Below are 18,374 nucleotides of genomic sequence, written 5' to 3' on the forward strand. Positions count from 1 at the left end.
TGCCCTCAACAACTTCCTGGTTCCTCCCAGGAAGCACAACCCAAAGGCTGAATCTAGTACTTCTTTCATATTGTTACAACTGGCTTCCCTCAGCATAACCTCGCCCCTTCATCTGCATAAGTCCATCCTAGGTTGGTCACACTAGAGCAGGACCTCAGGGCTGCGGGCCAAATATGGTCTTCTGAGATTCCCCAGATGGGTCCTCTCCCTTTTCCCCTGGCCCTCTCCCCTTTTCTCCAACCTCTGATTATTTGGTGCTTTTCCAGCTCTTGCACATGCCTTCCATAGTAAAGGATTGAAAGGCTTAGGGCCTTACTAGACGAGGCCTTAGCGCACCTTCTCACCCGGTTTCCCTGCTGTGCGTCCAGATGACGCACAGGGGAATCCGGAGGCTGGCTGCGCTGAGGCCTCCTTCAACGCGCCATAAGCGAATGCGCTTGTGGCGCGCTTTTTCCCCAGCTCCAGCCTCAGGCCGGAGCTGGGGAACGTCTAGCGACTTCCGCGGCTTTTCGCGGCTCCTCGGCCCGGGGGCGGGGTGGAAAGAGAGGGGAGGGCGAAGGATGGGAGGGTGGGTGACAGAGGGAGCGCCGCTCGCTGCTGCCGCCGCTCGCAAGCAGGCGAGCGCCGCTTGCCTGGGCAATGCATTGCCCGGGCAAGCGCCGCTCGCCTGCTTGCGAGCGGCGGCGAGCGGCGCTCCCTCTGTCACTCGCCCCCCCTTCCCACCCACCCTCCCATCCTCCCCCCCCCCCCGGTTTTTACAAAAACACCCCTTACCTTCAAGAAGTCTTCGGGCCGCCCACGGCCCCTTTAAACAAAACAAAAAAAATGGCGGACGCCGCAGGGCTTGTGTCCTCCCTGCGGCTCCGGCGTCTAGAAGCATGGGGGAGGCGCTCTAACGGTAGCGCGCCTTGGCCCCGCCTCCCTGCCGGCATAAGCCGGCAGGTCTAGCAAAGCCCTTAGTTAGCGACAGTAAGAGCACAGTACTAAAATATGGTGGTATATTTGGCATTTTGGCTCCGGCCCACTTACATTCTGGAACGCAGCCCCTGAGAGCTTCTCCAAAGTGGAATTTGTCTCTTGGGCTGAGAGAGGTTCGGCACCCCTGAGTTAGAGCATGACATTCATAAGAACATAAGAAAGCCCTGCAGCAGACCAAGGGTCTATTTAGTCCAGCACTCGGTTCACACGGTGGCCAACTACTTGTCATTAGGGACTCATGAGAAGGACATGGGTGCAATATCAGCCGCCCACCCATGTTCCCCATCAACTGGTGTACATAGGCATACTGCCTCTGATACTAGAGGGAGCACCTAGCCATCGGGACTAGTAGCTATGGATAGCCTTGTTATCCAAAAATTTATCCAACCCCCTTTAAAGCCATCCAAATTTGTGGCCATCACCACACCTTGTGGTAGCGAATTCCATAGTTTAACTATGTGCTGTGTGAAGAAGTGCTTCCTTTTATCTGTCCTTAATCTCCCACCAATCATCTTCATGGGATGTCCCCTTTGGGTTCTCATATTACGGGAGAGGGAGGAAAATGTCCACATTCTCCACACCATGCATAATTTTGTAAACCTCTACCACGTCTCCCCTTTGCCTCCTTTCTTCCAAGCTGAACAATCCCAGCTGTTGTAACCTTCCCTCATAGGGGAGATGTTCCAGTCCCTGGATCATTTTAGTTGCACTTTTCTGTACTTTTTCCAGTTTGTGATGTAACCTGAGATTAGTTTAGCACTCATTTTTGCTTGAAGGGAACGTTATCCAGTAGCGCCTATTGGCAAACACACGAACCACAGAAACATTTTTCTTTCTCTTCTGCAGCGTGTGCCTGTTTTAGATACTCCCACCAGCTGATTTGATATTTAAAGCCAACAGAAGCTCTCAACTGAGGGGGCTAGGAAGTGATGGGGGAAGGGGAGGTGGGATGGAACAGGGAGGATTTGAGACTTGCAGGCAAACTATTGAGAAATGCAGGCAAACTATTTTGGAAACTGCAGTGCCAATTTGGGAGCGCTGGAGCTGTAAACTGGGATCATGAATAGAAGGCCCATTTTATATTTTCCCCCGCTAATATTAATATGACGGAGGAGGGTTGCAAAAAGGAGACTATTGTTTCCCCAAGATAGATGACATTTTGCTAATGCTTTTTAACATTATAAATGCCAAACTGGAGGGGGAGGGAATCTTATTGCTAAATAGCAGCTGCTGGTGGCAAGGAGCAACCCAAGAGAACCCAAGACTGAGCAGGGTGAAGGGCAGAAGGAAGGAGGAATACTCAGGAAGGAAGGGGCCAAGAAAGGAAACAGGCTGTGTTGAACAGAGATGTGAGCAGGAAGCCAGACTGGTGCTATGGACAGACGGCTGAACCAGGGAGATTGAGGTTCAGCCATGAAGCTCACTGAGTGACCTTTGACCCATCACAATCTCACAGCCGTTAACCTACTTTCCAGGGAGCTCGTGAGGATAACACCAGAAAAACAACAATCTATGCTGAACTCAGAACTTCCTAGGACGGCCTTCCCCAACTGTGGCCCCCCGATGTTGTGGGACTACGACTCTCAACATCCCTGCCTATCCCTGCTGGGGATGATGGGGTTGTAGTTCAACAACTTATCTGGACAAAACTTTGGGAAACACAGAATACAAGGCACTGGAAGGAACAGCTTTGGGAGACCTGAGTAGATCCTCAATTACTACTATTACTAGTAGATGTCACCATGTGACATCTAGAAAGTGGTGGTGGGGTGTCTTTGAAGTGGCATCCCTTTTGGAACTTCCATGCAACTTGAACTTCAACTAGTTCAAAATATGGCAGCCAGGCTGGTCACCAGTACACCTAGGGGTGACCACTTTACACCAGTTTTAAAATCTCTTCACTGGCTGCCAATTAGTTTCCGGGCAAAGTATAAAGTGTTGGTTATCACCTTTAAAGCCCTACATGGTTTGGGTCCAGGCTACCTGCAGGATCGCCTTCTCCCGTGCAATCCGCCCTGCACACTCAAGTCCTCTGGGAAGAGTTTTACGCCAGTCCTTTTCCAGCTTCATTGGCTGCCAGTCCAGGTCCAGGCCCAATTCAAAGTGCTGGTATTGACATTTAAAGCCCTAAATGGTTTGGGGCCAGGTTATCTGAAGGAAGCCTCCTCCCATATGTACCTACCCGGACCTTAAGATCATCTACAGGGGCCCTTCTCTGTGAGCCCCTGCCAAAGGAAGTGAGGCAGGTGGCTACTAGGAGGAGGGCTTTCTCCGCTGTGGCACCCCGGTTATGGAACGAGCTCCCCAGAGAGGTCCGCCTGGCGCCTACACTGTACTGCTTTCGTCGCCAGCTGAAGACCTTTTTATTCACTCAGTATTTTAACACTTAATTTTAACTTAAATTTAAATTTTACTGTTTTAACTCTGTATTTTAATCTTATAATCAACTTTGCTGTGTGGTTTTATCCTGGTTGCGCTTTTTATACTGTATTTCGTAATTGTGTTTTTAACCTGTTCGATGTTTTTTGTGGTTTTAATTTTTGTGAACCGCCCAGAGAGCTTCGGCTATTCCGCGGTATAAAAATGTAATAAATAAATAAAATAAATAAATAAATAAGAGTTTACTCCAGCCAACAAAAACAAGGCTGACAACTTTTACCCAGAGGACCTTTTATTCTGCCACTCCCAGTTTGTGGAATGGCTTGCCAGGAGAGATTCGTCAACTTAACAGTCTTCCGGAATTTAAGAAAGCCATAAAGACTGATCTCTTCCGGCAGGCCTACCCAGTTAAATTTTAAATTTGCCTTTTAATAATGTGCTGCTTTTAATAATGTATTAGTTTTAAATGTTTTAATTAGTTATATGATGTTTGCATTTGTGTTGTACCCCGCCTCGATCCAGAGGGAGAGGCAGGTAACACATTATTATTATTATTATTATTATTATTATTATTATTATTTGAGAGGCAGAAAATGTGGTATGTTTTCAACACCTCCTGAAAATGTACCTCTTTATGCAAGCTTCCCCGGCTTGTAATTGGTATAATGCTGCTGCTCCATTTTTAATTATATATTTTTTTTATTTTAATTGTTTCTGTTTATTATTTGATGTGTCTGTGTGTACTGAGTATCTTAATAGTGATTTTGTAATATTTTAGCATGTAACTAAAGATTTTATATCAAGCGATATGCAAGTAATAATACTACTAATAATAATCAATAACAATTTTATAATGATCTGTACAGTGGCAGATTTAATTAAAACTGATGATGGGGTAATTCCCTAGCCAGGTTCAAAATTAGGCTTGGGAAACTCAAAAGTATTTCTTCCTAAATTCAGAAAACAATTTGGGGGGTGTCCTCATGGCGCCGCTTCAGCCCTGCGTTCCCTTGAAGCCCCGTTGCATTGCAGCTGTGGGGTGGGGACAGATAATCCCCATGGTAGGAGTAAGCGTGGGCTTTCCAGCAGCCATCCAGCTCACTGGGCCCGCCCCCTGCCCTCTGCTTGGACTTCCTGCTCTTCCGGTGACCAATCACTGGTCGTGATCCGCCCCCAGGACGCCCCTGGCTTGAGATCGCCATTAACAGTCAGTGGGTAGGTAGTGGTGACCTTGCAGTAAAAGAAAAAGCTGTAGTAAGGCTGCAACTTTTTAAACCTGCAGCTTCAGATAAAAGCCCTGTGGTAGCTGCGAGTTGGTGGTTGTGTCATATAATCAACACAGTGATTGTAGTGCCTGAATTTGCTTTCCTTTCCCCCCTCCTCCTCCTCCCTCCCAATCCCCTTTCCTTTTGTGTCATGTCTTTTAGATTGTAAGCCTGTGGGCAGGGACTGTCAAGAAATACTTTTGTAAGCCGCCGTGAGAGCCTTTTTTGGCTGAATGGCGGCATAAAAATCCTTAAATAAATAAATAAAATAAAATAAAATAAATAGGCCATCTGGACAGCTCCTTGGTTTATTTTGAGCTAATTCAGACACCATCGCACTCCCAATGGTATCATTGGGAGCACTACAGGACTTGGTAGCCGTGGTGAGCCTTCTAACCCTCTCTCAGGCAGAGGCTCTGGTAAAGAGGACTTCACCTTCAATTAAAATCCAAGCCAGAAAACAACTTTCCGGGCTGTAACACTCACCTCTTATTTGAGATGAGCGCTATGGGCCACCAAGATTAATATTTCTATGCAAAGAATCATGAAACTTAGTTACATCGCTAATCAAGATAGATCTGGTGATATGTAAAGCAAAGAGTGGACCGGATCAGGCAGAAGGAGTCTCAGTGTGGTGTAGTGGTTAGACTATTGGACACGGTTTCAGGAGACTGGGTTTTAGTCCCCGCTCAGCTATGAAGCTCACTGGGTGAGCTTGGACCTGTCACTGATGCTCTCTCTAACTTACCTCAGAGGGGTGTTGTGCAAATAAAATGGAGAGGAGGATCATGCAAGCCACCTTGGACTCACTGAAGGAAAGGTGGGACTTAAATGTAATCAACGAATAAAGCAGGGTCCCGTGCAAACCAAAAAGAGGGTATTTGGCATATAACCAACTACTTTGGATAGAGGTTTACAAGTGGTCTTAGATGAGGTTGCACTCCCCCTAAAAGGCCAAGTACATAGTTTGGGAGTCCTCCTGGACTCTAACTGGGGATACTCAGGTGGCTGTGGTGTCCAGGAATGCATTTTACCAGCTTAGGTATGCCAGCTGTAGCCCTATCTGGAGAGGAGGGACCTTTTTCTGTTATCTGTGCACTGGAGACATCTGGGATAGACTACTCTAATGTGCTGTATGTGGGGCTTCCTTTGAAGATGGCTCAGAAATGTCAGCTGGTGCAGAATGCAGCTGCCCCAGCATGGGTCGAGGTGAGGCAGTCAGTTCATATATTTCTATACTGCATCAGCTGCACTGGTTACCAGTGTGTTTCATAGGACAACTTAAACTGCTGGTTTTGACCTTTAAAGCCTTAAATGGTTTCAGGCTGTATTACTTCACCCATATCAATCTCCCTACACTTTAAGATCAGAAAGAGAGGTCTTTCTCTTTCCCACATTTGAGGGCAGTTAGGCGGGCAAGGACACGAGAGAGGGCCTTTTCTGCAGTGGCCCCATAGCTCTGGAATGGGTTGCCATTAAGGGTCCATCAAGCCCCAACGTTACAGGCTTTAGGAAGGCTCCGAAAAATCGACTTGTTTACTCTGGCTTTCCCCCGACTGTGTGTTTATGGTTGTGTTTTATTAAATTGTAACAATTTATTTTATTGTTGTAAGTGGCCTTGTCAGGATATCTGTGCTGAAAGACCATGTAGAAAACAACAACAGCGGAAGTTAAAGAACTGGCAACAAGAAAAGGTCGCAATTATTCCATTAGTCATATCAGTCACTGGCATCACATCAAAAAACTATACGGAAAACCTTCAAAAACTACATCCACACCAACATCCAGAAAGCAGTCAAACTCAAAGCATCTTCAACAGTAAGGAAGTTTCTGAGTCAGTAAAAGAACCCATCTTGTCCATCTAGAAAAACTGTCATGAGCAAGAAAAGAGAGATGATGATGATGATGATGATGATGATGATGATGATGATGATGATGATGATTGCTTCTTGGCCAATTAGGCCACACGCATACAAATACCCTTCTTATACAAAAAATGACAGCAATGTAAACATTGTTACGAAAGAGAAGTATAACAAGCACTAGTTAAAACTGAAACAATATTTCATGAAATCGAAGGATAATCTATAATAATAGAATATGCAAAGCTACTCCGAAGCCTCATATAGTCCTTTCAATGGCTTGGGGTCCCGCTAACGCAATGAAATGTTTAAGGATTTTTTGTAGCGCTTTACAAAGGGCACCGCCTCTCTTTAAACATCTTGGAGAAGTGGGAGCCACCGCCCGGTCAAAGGGAAAAAAATTGCTGACCATTATGGCCCCTTGGGGAGGCATTTTTCTCCCTTTCCCAGATCCAGCTGTCCCTCGGAGTGCATTAAAGGAAATTGTTGTTTTGTTTTGGATCTAAGTGGTGCCATTTAAACCGCTATAAACATCTCAACGTCAGCAGGCTCAGCCTTTGTTTTCCTTTTTTTCAGCAAGCTGGTGCACTAGAAGTGTCATCCAATTTCCATGGCCGCTCTCAAGAATCTGTCTCGAAAGACTTCCGAAAACAGAAAAACATCCCAGCCCGAAAACCGAGCGGCATGCGACAAAGCTGACTTATGTGCTGATTCAGTTTTGCCTTTTGTGTTTTGATGTTGTCATGCGAGAGCAAGTCATGCTGACAAATACTTTGTGGCATTCCTGAAGCGCAGGAAGAACAATGAGCAGCAAGGCCTGTACTTTGGAGCCCCTGTATTCGAGAAAAACAGAAAACACAGCAGATCGGAAACGGATGCCAAGCCACGGGGGAAGAGGAGGTGTGTTGAGGGGCTCAGAAGGGGAGAATGGGCGGAGGGAGGCGGGAGAATAGGATTGCTGCAATGGCCTGAGTTTTCCATCATCACTTTCATCACTATTCCTGCTTCCAAAACGCCTTTGGCAATTGATAGGAAAGGAAATGTTATGTGGCAAGGGGAAAACAAGTGTATGTGCTGTTTTTTATTCCGTTTTGATTTGTTTTCAATGCTGGCTGGCACTCCAACACACCTGGAGAGCGACAGGTTGGGTAAGGCTTCCCTGAGTTGAGATTAGCCAGCCACACGGGAGCGCAGCCGAAATGCTCATTAATGTTGCACCAAGAAGCGACCCCAAATTTTCATACGTTTGCATAAGGGAGCGCTAAAGGTTTCACACTTTTATACTGAGGCCCCTTGATTCTCGGGCAAGTTCAGGACGTCTTGTGCATCAGCCAACGGGCGACAGAATCCAGACCTCCCCACCTGAGTAAACATGAGAGTTGTGCTATGCTTGGGTTTGAGGAGAAAAGGAGAGGGGTAGGGCGAAACAGAGAAGCATTTGGTGTTTCCTTCCTGAAAAAGCGTAGGGCCATTTCACACGTTAAATTTAGCTGGTGCACATCCAAGATTTGTTGTTGTTTTTAAAGTAGGGCTGCCTTTGAAAAGGGTGCCCAAACTTCTGCTGGTCCAAAAACTGGGTACCAAGTTTACTAATGAGAAAGGACAACATCAAGGGCAGGCAGGGTTGAGCACTCACAGAGGCCCTGGATTTGCTCTTCCTCATCACCCCTGAAACCTGCTTGTTTACTTGACTCTCGCTCTGGCTCAGACAACAGTGGTGGTGAGGAGGAGAAGGAGGAGGAGAAGAAGGAGGAGGTGGAGGTGGAGGTGGAGGTGGTGCTGCCAATGCCTACTTGCCTACTGGTTCCCTGCCTCTCAAGCAAGCAAGTGGTGGCAATGCGGAGAAAGAGGAAGTGGACCAATGGCCGCTGGTGACAGTGGTGGTGAGAAGGTAGACTTGCTGAGGGAGAGGTTCCACTGAGGGTGTGTTGCCTAAGAGGCCGCCAAAACCTGGAACCGGCACTGCTAACAGGGACTGTCTGCTTTGATAGTATCACACGAGTAGTCTTCCATCTGGTTCTGGTCCATTTCCGAGCTCATTTCAAAGTGCTGGTTTTAAGTTTTAAAGCCCTTCAACAGCTTGGGACTAGGTCACCTGAAGGATCACCTCTTTCCACACTTATCTACCTGGACTCTAAGATCTTCCCTAGAGGCACTTCTCACGTTGCCCCTGACAAATGAGATACTGGCAGGATCTACACTACTGCTTTAAGATGGTTTCTAATGGTATTGACAACTGTTGGAGCCCATGACACACTCCATAAACAGTTTTCAAACCATTTTCAAACAGTTTCATCCTGCGTGATGTAGATCTGGAGTGGATATCAGGGGAAGAGCTTGGGGTGGGGGTGAAACCCCCAGTGAGGAGTTCCCTCCACAGAGAGTATCACTTGGCACCTACTGTTACAAAGACCGGACCAGGAAAAATGTAAGAACATAGGAATATAAGATGAGCCAATGCTGGATCAGACCAAAGGCCCGTCTAATCCAGTGCTCTGTTCGACCAGCTGTCGACCAGGAATCCACAAGCAGAACACGGATACGGCAGCACCCTCCTGCCCATCTAGGCACGTACTCTGCTTTTTTTGTTATAGGAGGCAGACTTATGGGAATCTCACCTTATGGGGTGATTAAAAAACAGCACTCCTCTTCCCTGCAGTCACGGCTCTGCTTACAGGTAGGTGGGAGAAGTATAAGGAACTGCTGTTTTACTGAGGAAAAAGTGTTTTGCAGAACGAGCCCCAGGGAACATAATCTTGAGGAGAGGAGGGGACAGTTCAGATACCTTCTGGGACAGTGGAGGCTGGCAGTTCCTTTCAGGGTATCTGGGGACTCCAGTTTAGCTGATCAAGGGCAGACTCCAGAACAGGAGGCTGGTGGCTCCAATGTCAGCGGGGCGGTGAAGCTGCTTCGGATTTCAGTCAGAACACTCAAGGAGCTCTCTGAGGTGCTTCACAGCTTGGATAGCTCCTTTAAGAGATCTGACTGAAACCTGGAGCAGATTCCCTGCCTCACTGCCATTGGAGCCACCAGCTTGGAGCCTGCCCTTGATCAGCTAAACTGGAGACTCCAGATACCCTGAAAGGGTGTCAGCAGCTAGAGCAGCGGTTCTCAACCTGTGGGTCGGGACCCCTTTGGGGGTCGAACGACCCTTTCACAGGGGTCGCCTAAGACCATCGGAAAACACATATTTCCGATGGTTTAGGAAACTGTATTGACTGAACTATGTCATGTATCATCTTTTGTATTATTAAAGCTATTGTTATGTATTATTTTCATTAGCAAACCATCCCATGACAATGGATCGTGTAGAGAAGAACAAAAATAATTTTATGGTTGGGGGTCACCACAACATGAGGAACTGTATTAAAGGGCCGGGGCATTAGGAAGGTTGAGAACCACTGAGCTAGAGGAAAGCAGTTAGGGGCATGTTGGTGGGGGGAGGGAGGACTTCTCCAGGCAGAGAGCACATTGGGCCTGTGGTCTCGGGTAGGTGGGTGCCTCAGCCCTGCCTCTGTCTGCCCCCACAACACCCCCACTACCTTGTTCTGTAAATAGAGGGTTCTTTTGTCTTGACAGATCAGAAAGCTTCAATCTGCTTCCCCCCCCCCCCCCGCTGCCTGTGTGCCCACAAATCCGGTGCCCCTGGGAGCCTTGGCTCTGTTATCATGGGCCCAGATGCAAATTAACCCCCCAAGGGCCCAGTGTTTGTGTGACTGGGTGCAGCGTGGCACAGTTAGGATCCCTGCAAGCAAACCAGCAGAAAGATTCATGCAGGCTGGGCAGACACTGAGAGAACATAACAGCTGTTCCTCACTACACCTATATTATTGTCTTTTCTGTGCCTGGGAAAGACTTTAAAAACAAAGCGTTCCCAAACCTTTTAAGGGCATTTTTTTTAAGATCCTAAGTGTTTTTAATTCTGCTCTGTTAATGGTTTTGCTGCTGTTTTTTTTATTCATTTGTTCTTTTTTGCTTCTGCGGTTGGGTTTTAGTCTGTTTGATTTGTAGGCATTTTATTGTCTTTATGGCTTTTTTAACCTCCCTCGTTAACTGCTAAGAAGACATTGTCAAGTGGGTGGCATGTTGCTGTGATGTAAGTAAATAAGTCACCTCAACTGTCACCGCAAACAGACATTCCAGCAGGGTGTAGAGAGCGAGATGAGAGAGAGAACAGGGCCGTTCTCTCAGCTCTGCTAACAAAATAATAATTCTCCACCTCCTACTTCCCTTTCTGATCCTTTTTTCTTCTGTGTCCTGTCTTTTTAGATTCTAAGCATGCAGGCAGGGTCCGTGCTGTTTCATTGATTTATAAGTCACTTGCTCTGGGACCTTTTTTGGCTGTGGAGCGACATAAAAATACTTCAAATAAATAAATAAAATAAGTAAGGCATGAATGCAGTAAACACATGTATTACTCATGTATGCTTGTCATGGAACCAAACTTGGCTGGAAGTCTTCTTTTATTTATTTATTTGTAATATTTACATACCGATGAATCTAATAGAATCTCCCAGTGGTTCTTGTTGAGTGTACATTCAGTGGAGAATTAGCATTTGTCTCTGCATAATTTGTGAAATGACCTCCCATTAGAAACCACCTTCCTAGGCCTTGTCTTAACTTCTGGGGCAGGGTGACAGGTGAACCCCATATATTTCCTTCTTTATATTTTTAGTATTTCATTATTGAAGCTGCTTCTATGACATCCCAGGATTTCCAACCGGTTTACATAAAAATACATACCATATTAATATGCGTACCAAGGTTTTGTAGCAACTATCGGCAGTAGCTATGTTAACAGTGGGGATTTGATAATGAATATTTTAATTAACCTTCTCCCAAGCCTGGGTAGCTCACTCTTTTTAATTAAAAAAAGAAAGAAAAGAGAGATAGTAATGGGTTGGGGTTTTTTTGTTTTGTTTTTTTGAGTGTTCAACATGAGAAATGGTTGAAGATATTGCAATAATTGGCAGGCTGTAAGGCAGCTGGTACATGAGGATTGAAGTCGGGGGAGAATATACTGAGACAGCTCATCAAGCCATATTGCAAATATTTCAATATTTTCAGTCTCATTTACCTCCCATCTGTAACCAGGAAAATTTCCAAAGCATACATACCAAGACATCGAGAACCAATTAATGGCCGTGTTTGTTTGCTTTGATAGAAACGCCTGCAGTTTCAGGACCCTAAGAGGAGGCAGCCACGTCTAGGAAGTCAGACGCAATGGCTTAGCTCAGACTTCATGCCAAAGTAAGGTTAAGAAAGTTTAACTATAGTTTGGGGTGATGTCTTCCAACAAACTGAAGCTCAATAAGACAGGGTTATTGATGCTAGGCTGCATGTCTATCTGGCAATAGTGGTGATAGACCTCTTCTAGAATGGGGTGCGCTCCTCCTAAAGTCGACTTCCCCAATTTGGCACCTTCCAGATATTTTGGAGTACAAATCCTATCAGCCCCAGCCAGCATGGCCAATGGCCAGGGTGGTTCGGACCATAGGCGTGCACACGGGGTGTGCTGGGTATGCCCAGGCACACCCTGATATCTCAAGCAATAAGTGCCAAATTGAGGGGGGCATTGAGTGGGGATCCAGATGCAGCAGGAACAGTCCTCCAGCTGTTCTGCCACCATGCTGAAGAACCAGTGCCTCCGAGAGCGAAAAGGAATTGCTGTGCTGGGAGCCTCTTTGCCAGGAGCTGTGCTTCAAAGAGGCCAGGAGGAGGAGGGCAACTGAAGACTAATATCGCCTCGTAAGCCCCTCTTCCAGCCAATGTTACCACAAAGTCCCATCCGTGCTGGGGCTTGAGGAGCTTCTCCTCATTCCCCCCCCCCCCCATTGGCAATAGCTCTCCCATGGTCAGGCAAGCCGAATGTGGAAAAGGGCATAAGTATCTACAGTATTTAATAAATATATGAATAAAAACAATGTCCTTTATGATTGTGTATTCAATAAATGTTCACCTTTAACAAAAAAATATCCCTAGGTGAAATGTGCTGTGCACGCCTATGATTGGGACTTATAGTCGCAATTGTCTGAAGGGCATCAAATTGGTGAAGGCTGTCTTCAAGGATCAAGTTTGTAGTTTGGGAGTGTGTGTGTGTGTGTGGGGGGGGTCCATCTCTGTCCCTAGAAGCACAAATGTCCTCTGTGGCACTGAGTGTCTCTTACCAGCTTAGTCTGGTATGCCAACTACATCCTTAGCAAGGAGGCAACCAATTGGGCTCCATTTCACAAATGATGCAGAGACAAATGCCCGGTTCACCACTGAATGCACATTCAACAAGATGTTCCAGACATGTTTGGTGATAGCCTGACCTGGTTGCCTCCCGTTTACATCTGAAAACAGACCAGAAACTTTGGTTAGTGCAAATTATGGTGGCAAAAGTTCTGACTGGAAATGGACATTACCAGGCCAGTATCAAATGTAAGCAGGGCACACACTGGCCTACAGCCCAGCAAGGGCCCTTGGTCTGGCCCAGACCACAGTGGTCGTGAGAAGGAGGAACAGGAGATGCTCATTGGATCTTGTCCTGTCAAGCAAGCAAGTGGCAGCCATGATGAGAAAACCTAGCTCTGACGCTGCCTTTGAAAAGGGTCCCAACCCTTCAGCGGTACCAAAAATAGGTTACCAAGTTAACTAATGGCAGGGCAAGCATCAAGGTAGGCATGGTCAGGGTCCTGCCATGGGCCATCGCCCCAGCAGGGGCCCACTGACAAGAACCCCGTGGAGTTGTTCCTCCTTTTCACCACTGCAAGTTGTTTGTTCTCCTGCCTCTTGCTCCAGCCCAGACAATGGTGGTGGGAGAAGGGGAAGCAGCAGAACCCACTGCCTGCTTGCTCATTGGCTCTCTGTGTATCAAGAAAGCAGGTGGTAGCAAAGATGAGAAAGAGAAGGAGGATGAAAGAGAAGGAAGCAGCTGGTGGCAATGGTGGTGAGAAGGTAGAACCACTAAGGGAAGGGGCTCCATTGAGGGTGACTTGCCCAACCAAGGGCCCTCAGAAACCTGGAAGAGTCACTGGACATTGTGATCATATTACGCCACTACTAAATCATCTTCACTGATTCCTGGTTCTCCACTAGGTTAACTTACACAGAGGAGAAAACCTGAGGGGAGAAACCGTGGACTTGCTAGCTGGGGGTGATGGGGTTTGTGTTTCAACACATCTGGAAGATACCAGATTGGGAAAGGCTGGGCTAGAGAGACCTTCATCTTTTCTGACTGCGTAGTGGGGACCTAACTTTGCATCGTACACTGTTCTTTTTACTGTCTCATATGACAACAGAGCTGAAGCTTCTGGGCTTGCCACTATGGGCAGGAACTGCTGATTGTACATTTCCTGGCATTTGGGTTTTTCAGGTGTCCTGACCTCAAATATCTCCCTCAAGTAAACTTGAGTTTGGCAAAATTGCGATGTCATCCCTAGTTCGTCTTTGTTTTTTCCTTTTCAGATTGTTGCACAGGTCAGATCAGGGTGTTTGCATTCAACCGGTTGTAGCTTTAGTGGTTTCGTAAAGTACACAACGGGCTTTAAAACAGCCCATGGCACCCGCCATTCACAGCACGAACAAACAAAAAGGAACTTACGCCCCCCGTGGGCTGTTCTGTATTCTGCAAGATTGAAATGGGGAGAGGAATGTGCTCTGTAAACCACCACTGCTATTATTATTATTATTATTATTATTATTATATTTATTTATTTATTTATTTATTTATATAGCACCATCAATGTACATGGTGCTGTACAGAGTAAAACAGTAAATAGCAAGGCCCTGCCGCATAGGCTTACAATCTAATAAAATCATAGTAAAACAATAACGAGGGGAAGAGAATGCCAACAGGCACTACCTCCCTTCTTCACGCCCACAACATTCCCAGCAGTGTTTCACATGAATCGCATTCTCAAAGATTAAAGGGACGTTATGGGGCATCCTTCTACCGGAGAACTTACCTGGATGGCATTTTCAGCCAAGTCCTTGAACATAGGCAGCCTATAACAACCCTAACAAGGGTTGGCCATCCAGCCCCCAAATCTTATCTCTAGCAGGGAGCAGTATCCATTGCTGATGGCTCTGCTCCTTGCACATCAGTGTTCGGACAGTAAAGGACACGCAGCATTAGCTCACCCACATTTACTCAGAAGAAAGCCCCATTGAGTTCAAAGGATTACAGCCTCGGAATATTACAACACAAAACATTAGGTGGACTTAGGTCAGGTGTGGGCAACCATAATCCAGAGGGGGGGGGGGGATGACCATATGATGTCAGAGGATATTTTCTTCCCCCTAAAGGGGTCATGCTCCATGAGGGCAAAATAGGTGTGGCCCCACACCCTCTCCTAGAACATACTGAAGGCGTAAGGATGAGGCAGTGGCTCAGTTCGGACAACACGATAACCAGCGATGGTTTAAGTCATCAACTGTTAGGTGAACTGTCAACGGTTGGTTTTTGTGTTGTCTGTCAGGCAAAAAACACCCCACAGTTGACTATTTCCCCCAAAATAACCAATTGAGAAACACAGCACACTGCAGAGTTGACTAGTCGCACAACCATTGGTTAGCGTGCTGTCTGTTGGGCTCAGTGGACTATTTGGCAGGGTTTGAGTTGACTATCTTGGCTGGCTACAGAATTCCCAGGCAAGAGTGGCCAAAACCATGCCAGCTGCTCTGCTACAGCCAGCACAATTCACAGAGGCTGCTGGGATAGCACCAGAAGGACTGAGGGAGGAGGGGAGAGGGGCGGGGCTGTGTCAGTCGAATGCCAGGTTGACTATTAGTCCACTCAATGCCAGCCCCAGGAAGATGTTGTGTGGGGAGGAACCCCTAGACAAACAACTGTGAGTTGGCTATTCCGACCACCATTATTGTGTTGTCCGAACACAGCCAGGGAGGAATCTCCTGATTATCTCCAGTCTGAATTCCCCTGCCTGATTCACACCCTCCCCTTATTATCTGCAATCACAGATCACAACAAGGGGATTCCTGCCCCTGTGCCCCCTCATTGAAGCTCCTGATAGCCTCCAGAATAGGGGGGACAGAGCTTGGTGGGGAGGGGTGGAGCCTGGGGAGGGGTTTGAGGAGGGGAGGACTGACGGAAGAGCCCATGGGCCAAAGGTTGCTCTACCCTGCCTTAGCTATACCACTCTCCTTTCTATGCCACTGGCCATTAAGGCCTCCCTGCTCCCACTCTGGGATAATGTTGGCCTGCTATACAAGGATAGTTTATATTAAGTGCCTTGAAATATGCTATATAATGGCTACAGATCATCAGCAGCACTGACAATTCATGTAGCAATTCAGCAAAATTGGCAACGCCATAAGATGCAAGAAGATTCTATAAACCGAGTCACTCCCATGGTGTATTTGGCCTAGTATTGTGGTGGAAGGGCAAGCGTCTCCCCACGTCCAACCCCTACAATGTCTCCAGTTTCAGCCTCTTTCCCTTGCTCCACTCGCCTACAGACTGCCCTCAGTAAGATCCTGGTGGAGAGAATACAGCTTGTCTCCTACATACAACAAGACGCAGGGCAGAAACCCAAATCTTGGCTGCTGCCTATTTCTGCAATTTAGCTGTGCATGTGCTGTGAGCGGGCGCCAACTAAGGATGGGAGAATCTGTCAAGCTCAATTCTGCCCGGTTTCTAATTTTCCATGATGCTAAACGTTTTCCATCACAATTCTGTATTGGGCCAGATACAAAAGAGGGCAGAGCTCCTGCAGCTTTCACTGTTGTGATGAAGAGGAAATTTCACCAGGAGGGAATACAAATGACACCTACTGAAATTCCCTTTGCTACACAAGTTGTAAAAATACAGGAGCCCTGTCCTCCTTTTCATATGGTCACCCTGGTCATGCTGAGTGTCTCAATATCAAAATATATCAAACAACGCATTTAAAAGAGATTTTAAAAACCCAAGTAATGAGCACAACAAAGTTCTAGAACTCTACTTAGAAGTCATCCCTCAGGAGGGTTACACACGATTCACAGGAGTGAGAATTCCTATGATGTGGGGCCACCACTGAAAAGACCCCACTCCTGGGACCTGCCCATCTGCTCGTTCTTAACGGTGGGCAGGAGAGCAAGGACTCTTCACTTGTACAACTTTTACAAATGAATCATGATTATTGCTCCTTGCATCGCTCTTTACTATTATTGTAATTGGAATTGTTTTTAATATTGCATCTTAAATATGATTTATATGTGAAGCGCTGGGTTTTTTAAAATATATATTTAGTGGTATATAAGTGTCACAAATAAATAATAAATACCACCACAGACATAAAAAAAGGCATTCATTTGGCTGATATTGGCTTATGTTGTCTCCCTGCTTTCTTACCGATTCCATAATGAATCCCTTGACGAAAAGCTGGAGAGCCTGGAGGCTGAAGATCTCATGACTCATCCGTTACCACAAGAAAGTTACCTACACAAAGGAGTAGGGAGTGGGGGGGGGGGGAAGCGACAAAGTAATTAAAATCAAACACAACACAAAAACACACACAACCTTCTACAATTGCCTGTTTCATAAATGAACAAACAGGAACAATGTCTAAAGCTACAGGAATGTGACTCTGACAGGAATCACTGCCAAGTAATTTGACATAAAAATTACTCTGAAGTAAAGAATTAGGCCTGCCCCAATGTTGATGCAGGAGGGAAACAGCAAACTGCTAAAGTTTGTTTTTAAGCGTTTAAATTGTTGCAAGTTCTAATGGTAAGTCACCTTGGGAGCCCTATTTGGGCAGGAAAGCAACCCCAAAAAAGTACAAATAAATAAAACCAGGCATATCAGAATCTCAAAGAGAAGAGACACGTTTTGGACTACAACATATGTTCACATGCTCCCCCATCTTCTTTCATTCTTGTCGTGTGGGTTCCCAATTTACGTGTGGGTTCCCAAGTTTATACCCTTTCTTTTAAAACTGGGCTGCCAGACCTCTTTCAGTCAAAGGACTGAATTGAGTTTTGGAGATGCTCCAATTCCCAGCATGCTAGACGTTGTGGGACCTTTTTTCTATCTAAACAATCATAGGATTGCATGTTAGGTGGGGTGTACAAGAGAAGGAGGGATGGGAAGAGAAGAAGGAACAGAGGAGTGGTGAAATTATTATGCTCTTCATGGTTTTAATTTTTGTGAACCGCCCAGAGCGCTTCGGCTATTGGGCGGTATAGAAATGAAATAAATAAATAAATAAATAAATAAAATTTAGGCTTGATTATATAATGCCAAACCATGGTTTGGTGTGACTTGTAAACTGACCCATAGTTTGCCATTTCAGACATCACAGAAAACTATGGTTAAAAGAAAACAGGAAGTAGAGGAAGTCTTGTGTAAAAAGGGGAAAGGATGAGAACGAGAGGGTGAGCCCATGACATGTTCCTGAGCCTCCGAACCATGATTTGGAGGATTGGGTTTGTGGTGCCTGAAGCAGGTAGAAACTTCTCTGCCTCTTCACTAAATCGTAGCTTCCAGGATATTTTGGGAGAAGCCCTGATGTTCAAACTGGTATAAAACTGACATAACTTTGTGGCACAGGTATGCCCATAATAAGATTCAGTTGGTTCTGACATCTTGCTGGTCTTGGACTAGGAAGACCCAAGTTAAAATCCTTGCTAAGCTACAAAACTCAACAGTAGGCTTGGGCAAGTCATCCTCTTTCAACCTCAGTTACATCACTGGGTTGCTGTGGGGATCAAATGGGATAGACCAACATCTGCCACCCTGACTTCCTTGGAGGAAGGACTGGACACAAATGTGATGATTAAATGTATTACTAGACCTAAGATGGTATGATAATTGCTTGTTTCCAAGAGAGGGTTGAGGCTTTCACTTGTGATGAACTTATGACTCCTGCGGATACCAGTGGAACATCTTAAACACTAAAAGCATTAG

General features: G+C 46.1%; 1 protein-coding gene across 2 annotated transcripts in view; it reads right to left on the reverse strand.

Annotated features, from left to right (window-relative positions):
- ASAP1 (ArfGAP with SH3 domain, ankyrin repeat and PH domain 1) overlaps positions 1-16,887 on the reverse strand; it is a 156,040-nt gene extending 139,153 nt beyond the window's left edge. For both annotated transcript variants that reach the window (XM_063131140.1, XM_063131139.1), the window contains exon 1: positions 16,818-16,887. In XM_063131140.1, the coding sequence (XP_062987210.1) occupies positions 16,818-16,876 (59 nt within the window). In that variant the 5' untranslated portion in view covers positions 16,877-16,887. The remainder of the gene's footprint in view (positions 1-16,817) is intronic.
- Positions 16,888-18,374: the final 1,487 nt, after the last annotated feature.

This window comes from Elgaria multicarinata, chromosome 7, assembly GCF_023053635.1.
Source record: "Elgaria multicarinata webbii isolate HBS135686 ecotype San Diego chromosome 7, rElgMul1.1.pri, whole genome shotgun sequence".
Classification (NCBI taxonomy): Eukaryota; Metazoa; Chordata; class Lepidosauria; order Squamata; family Anguidae; genus Elgaria; species Elgaria multicarinata.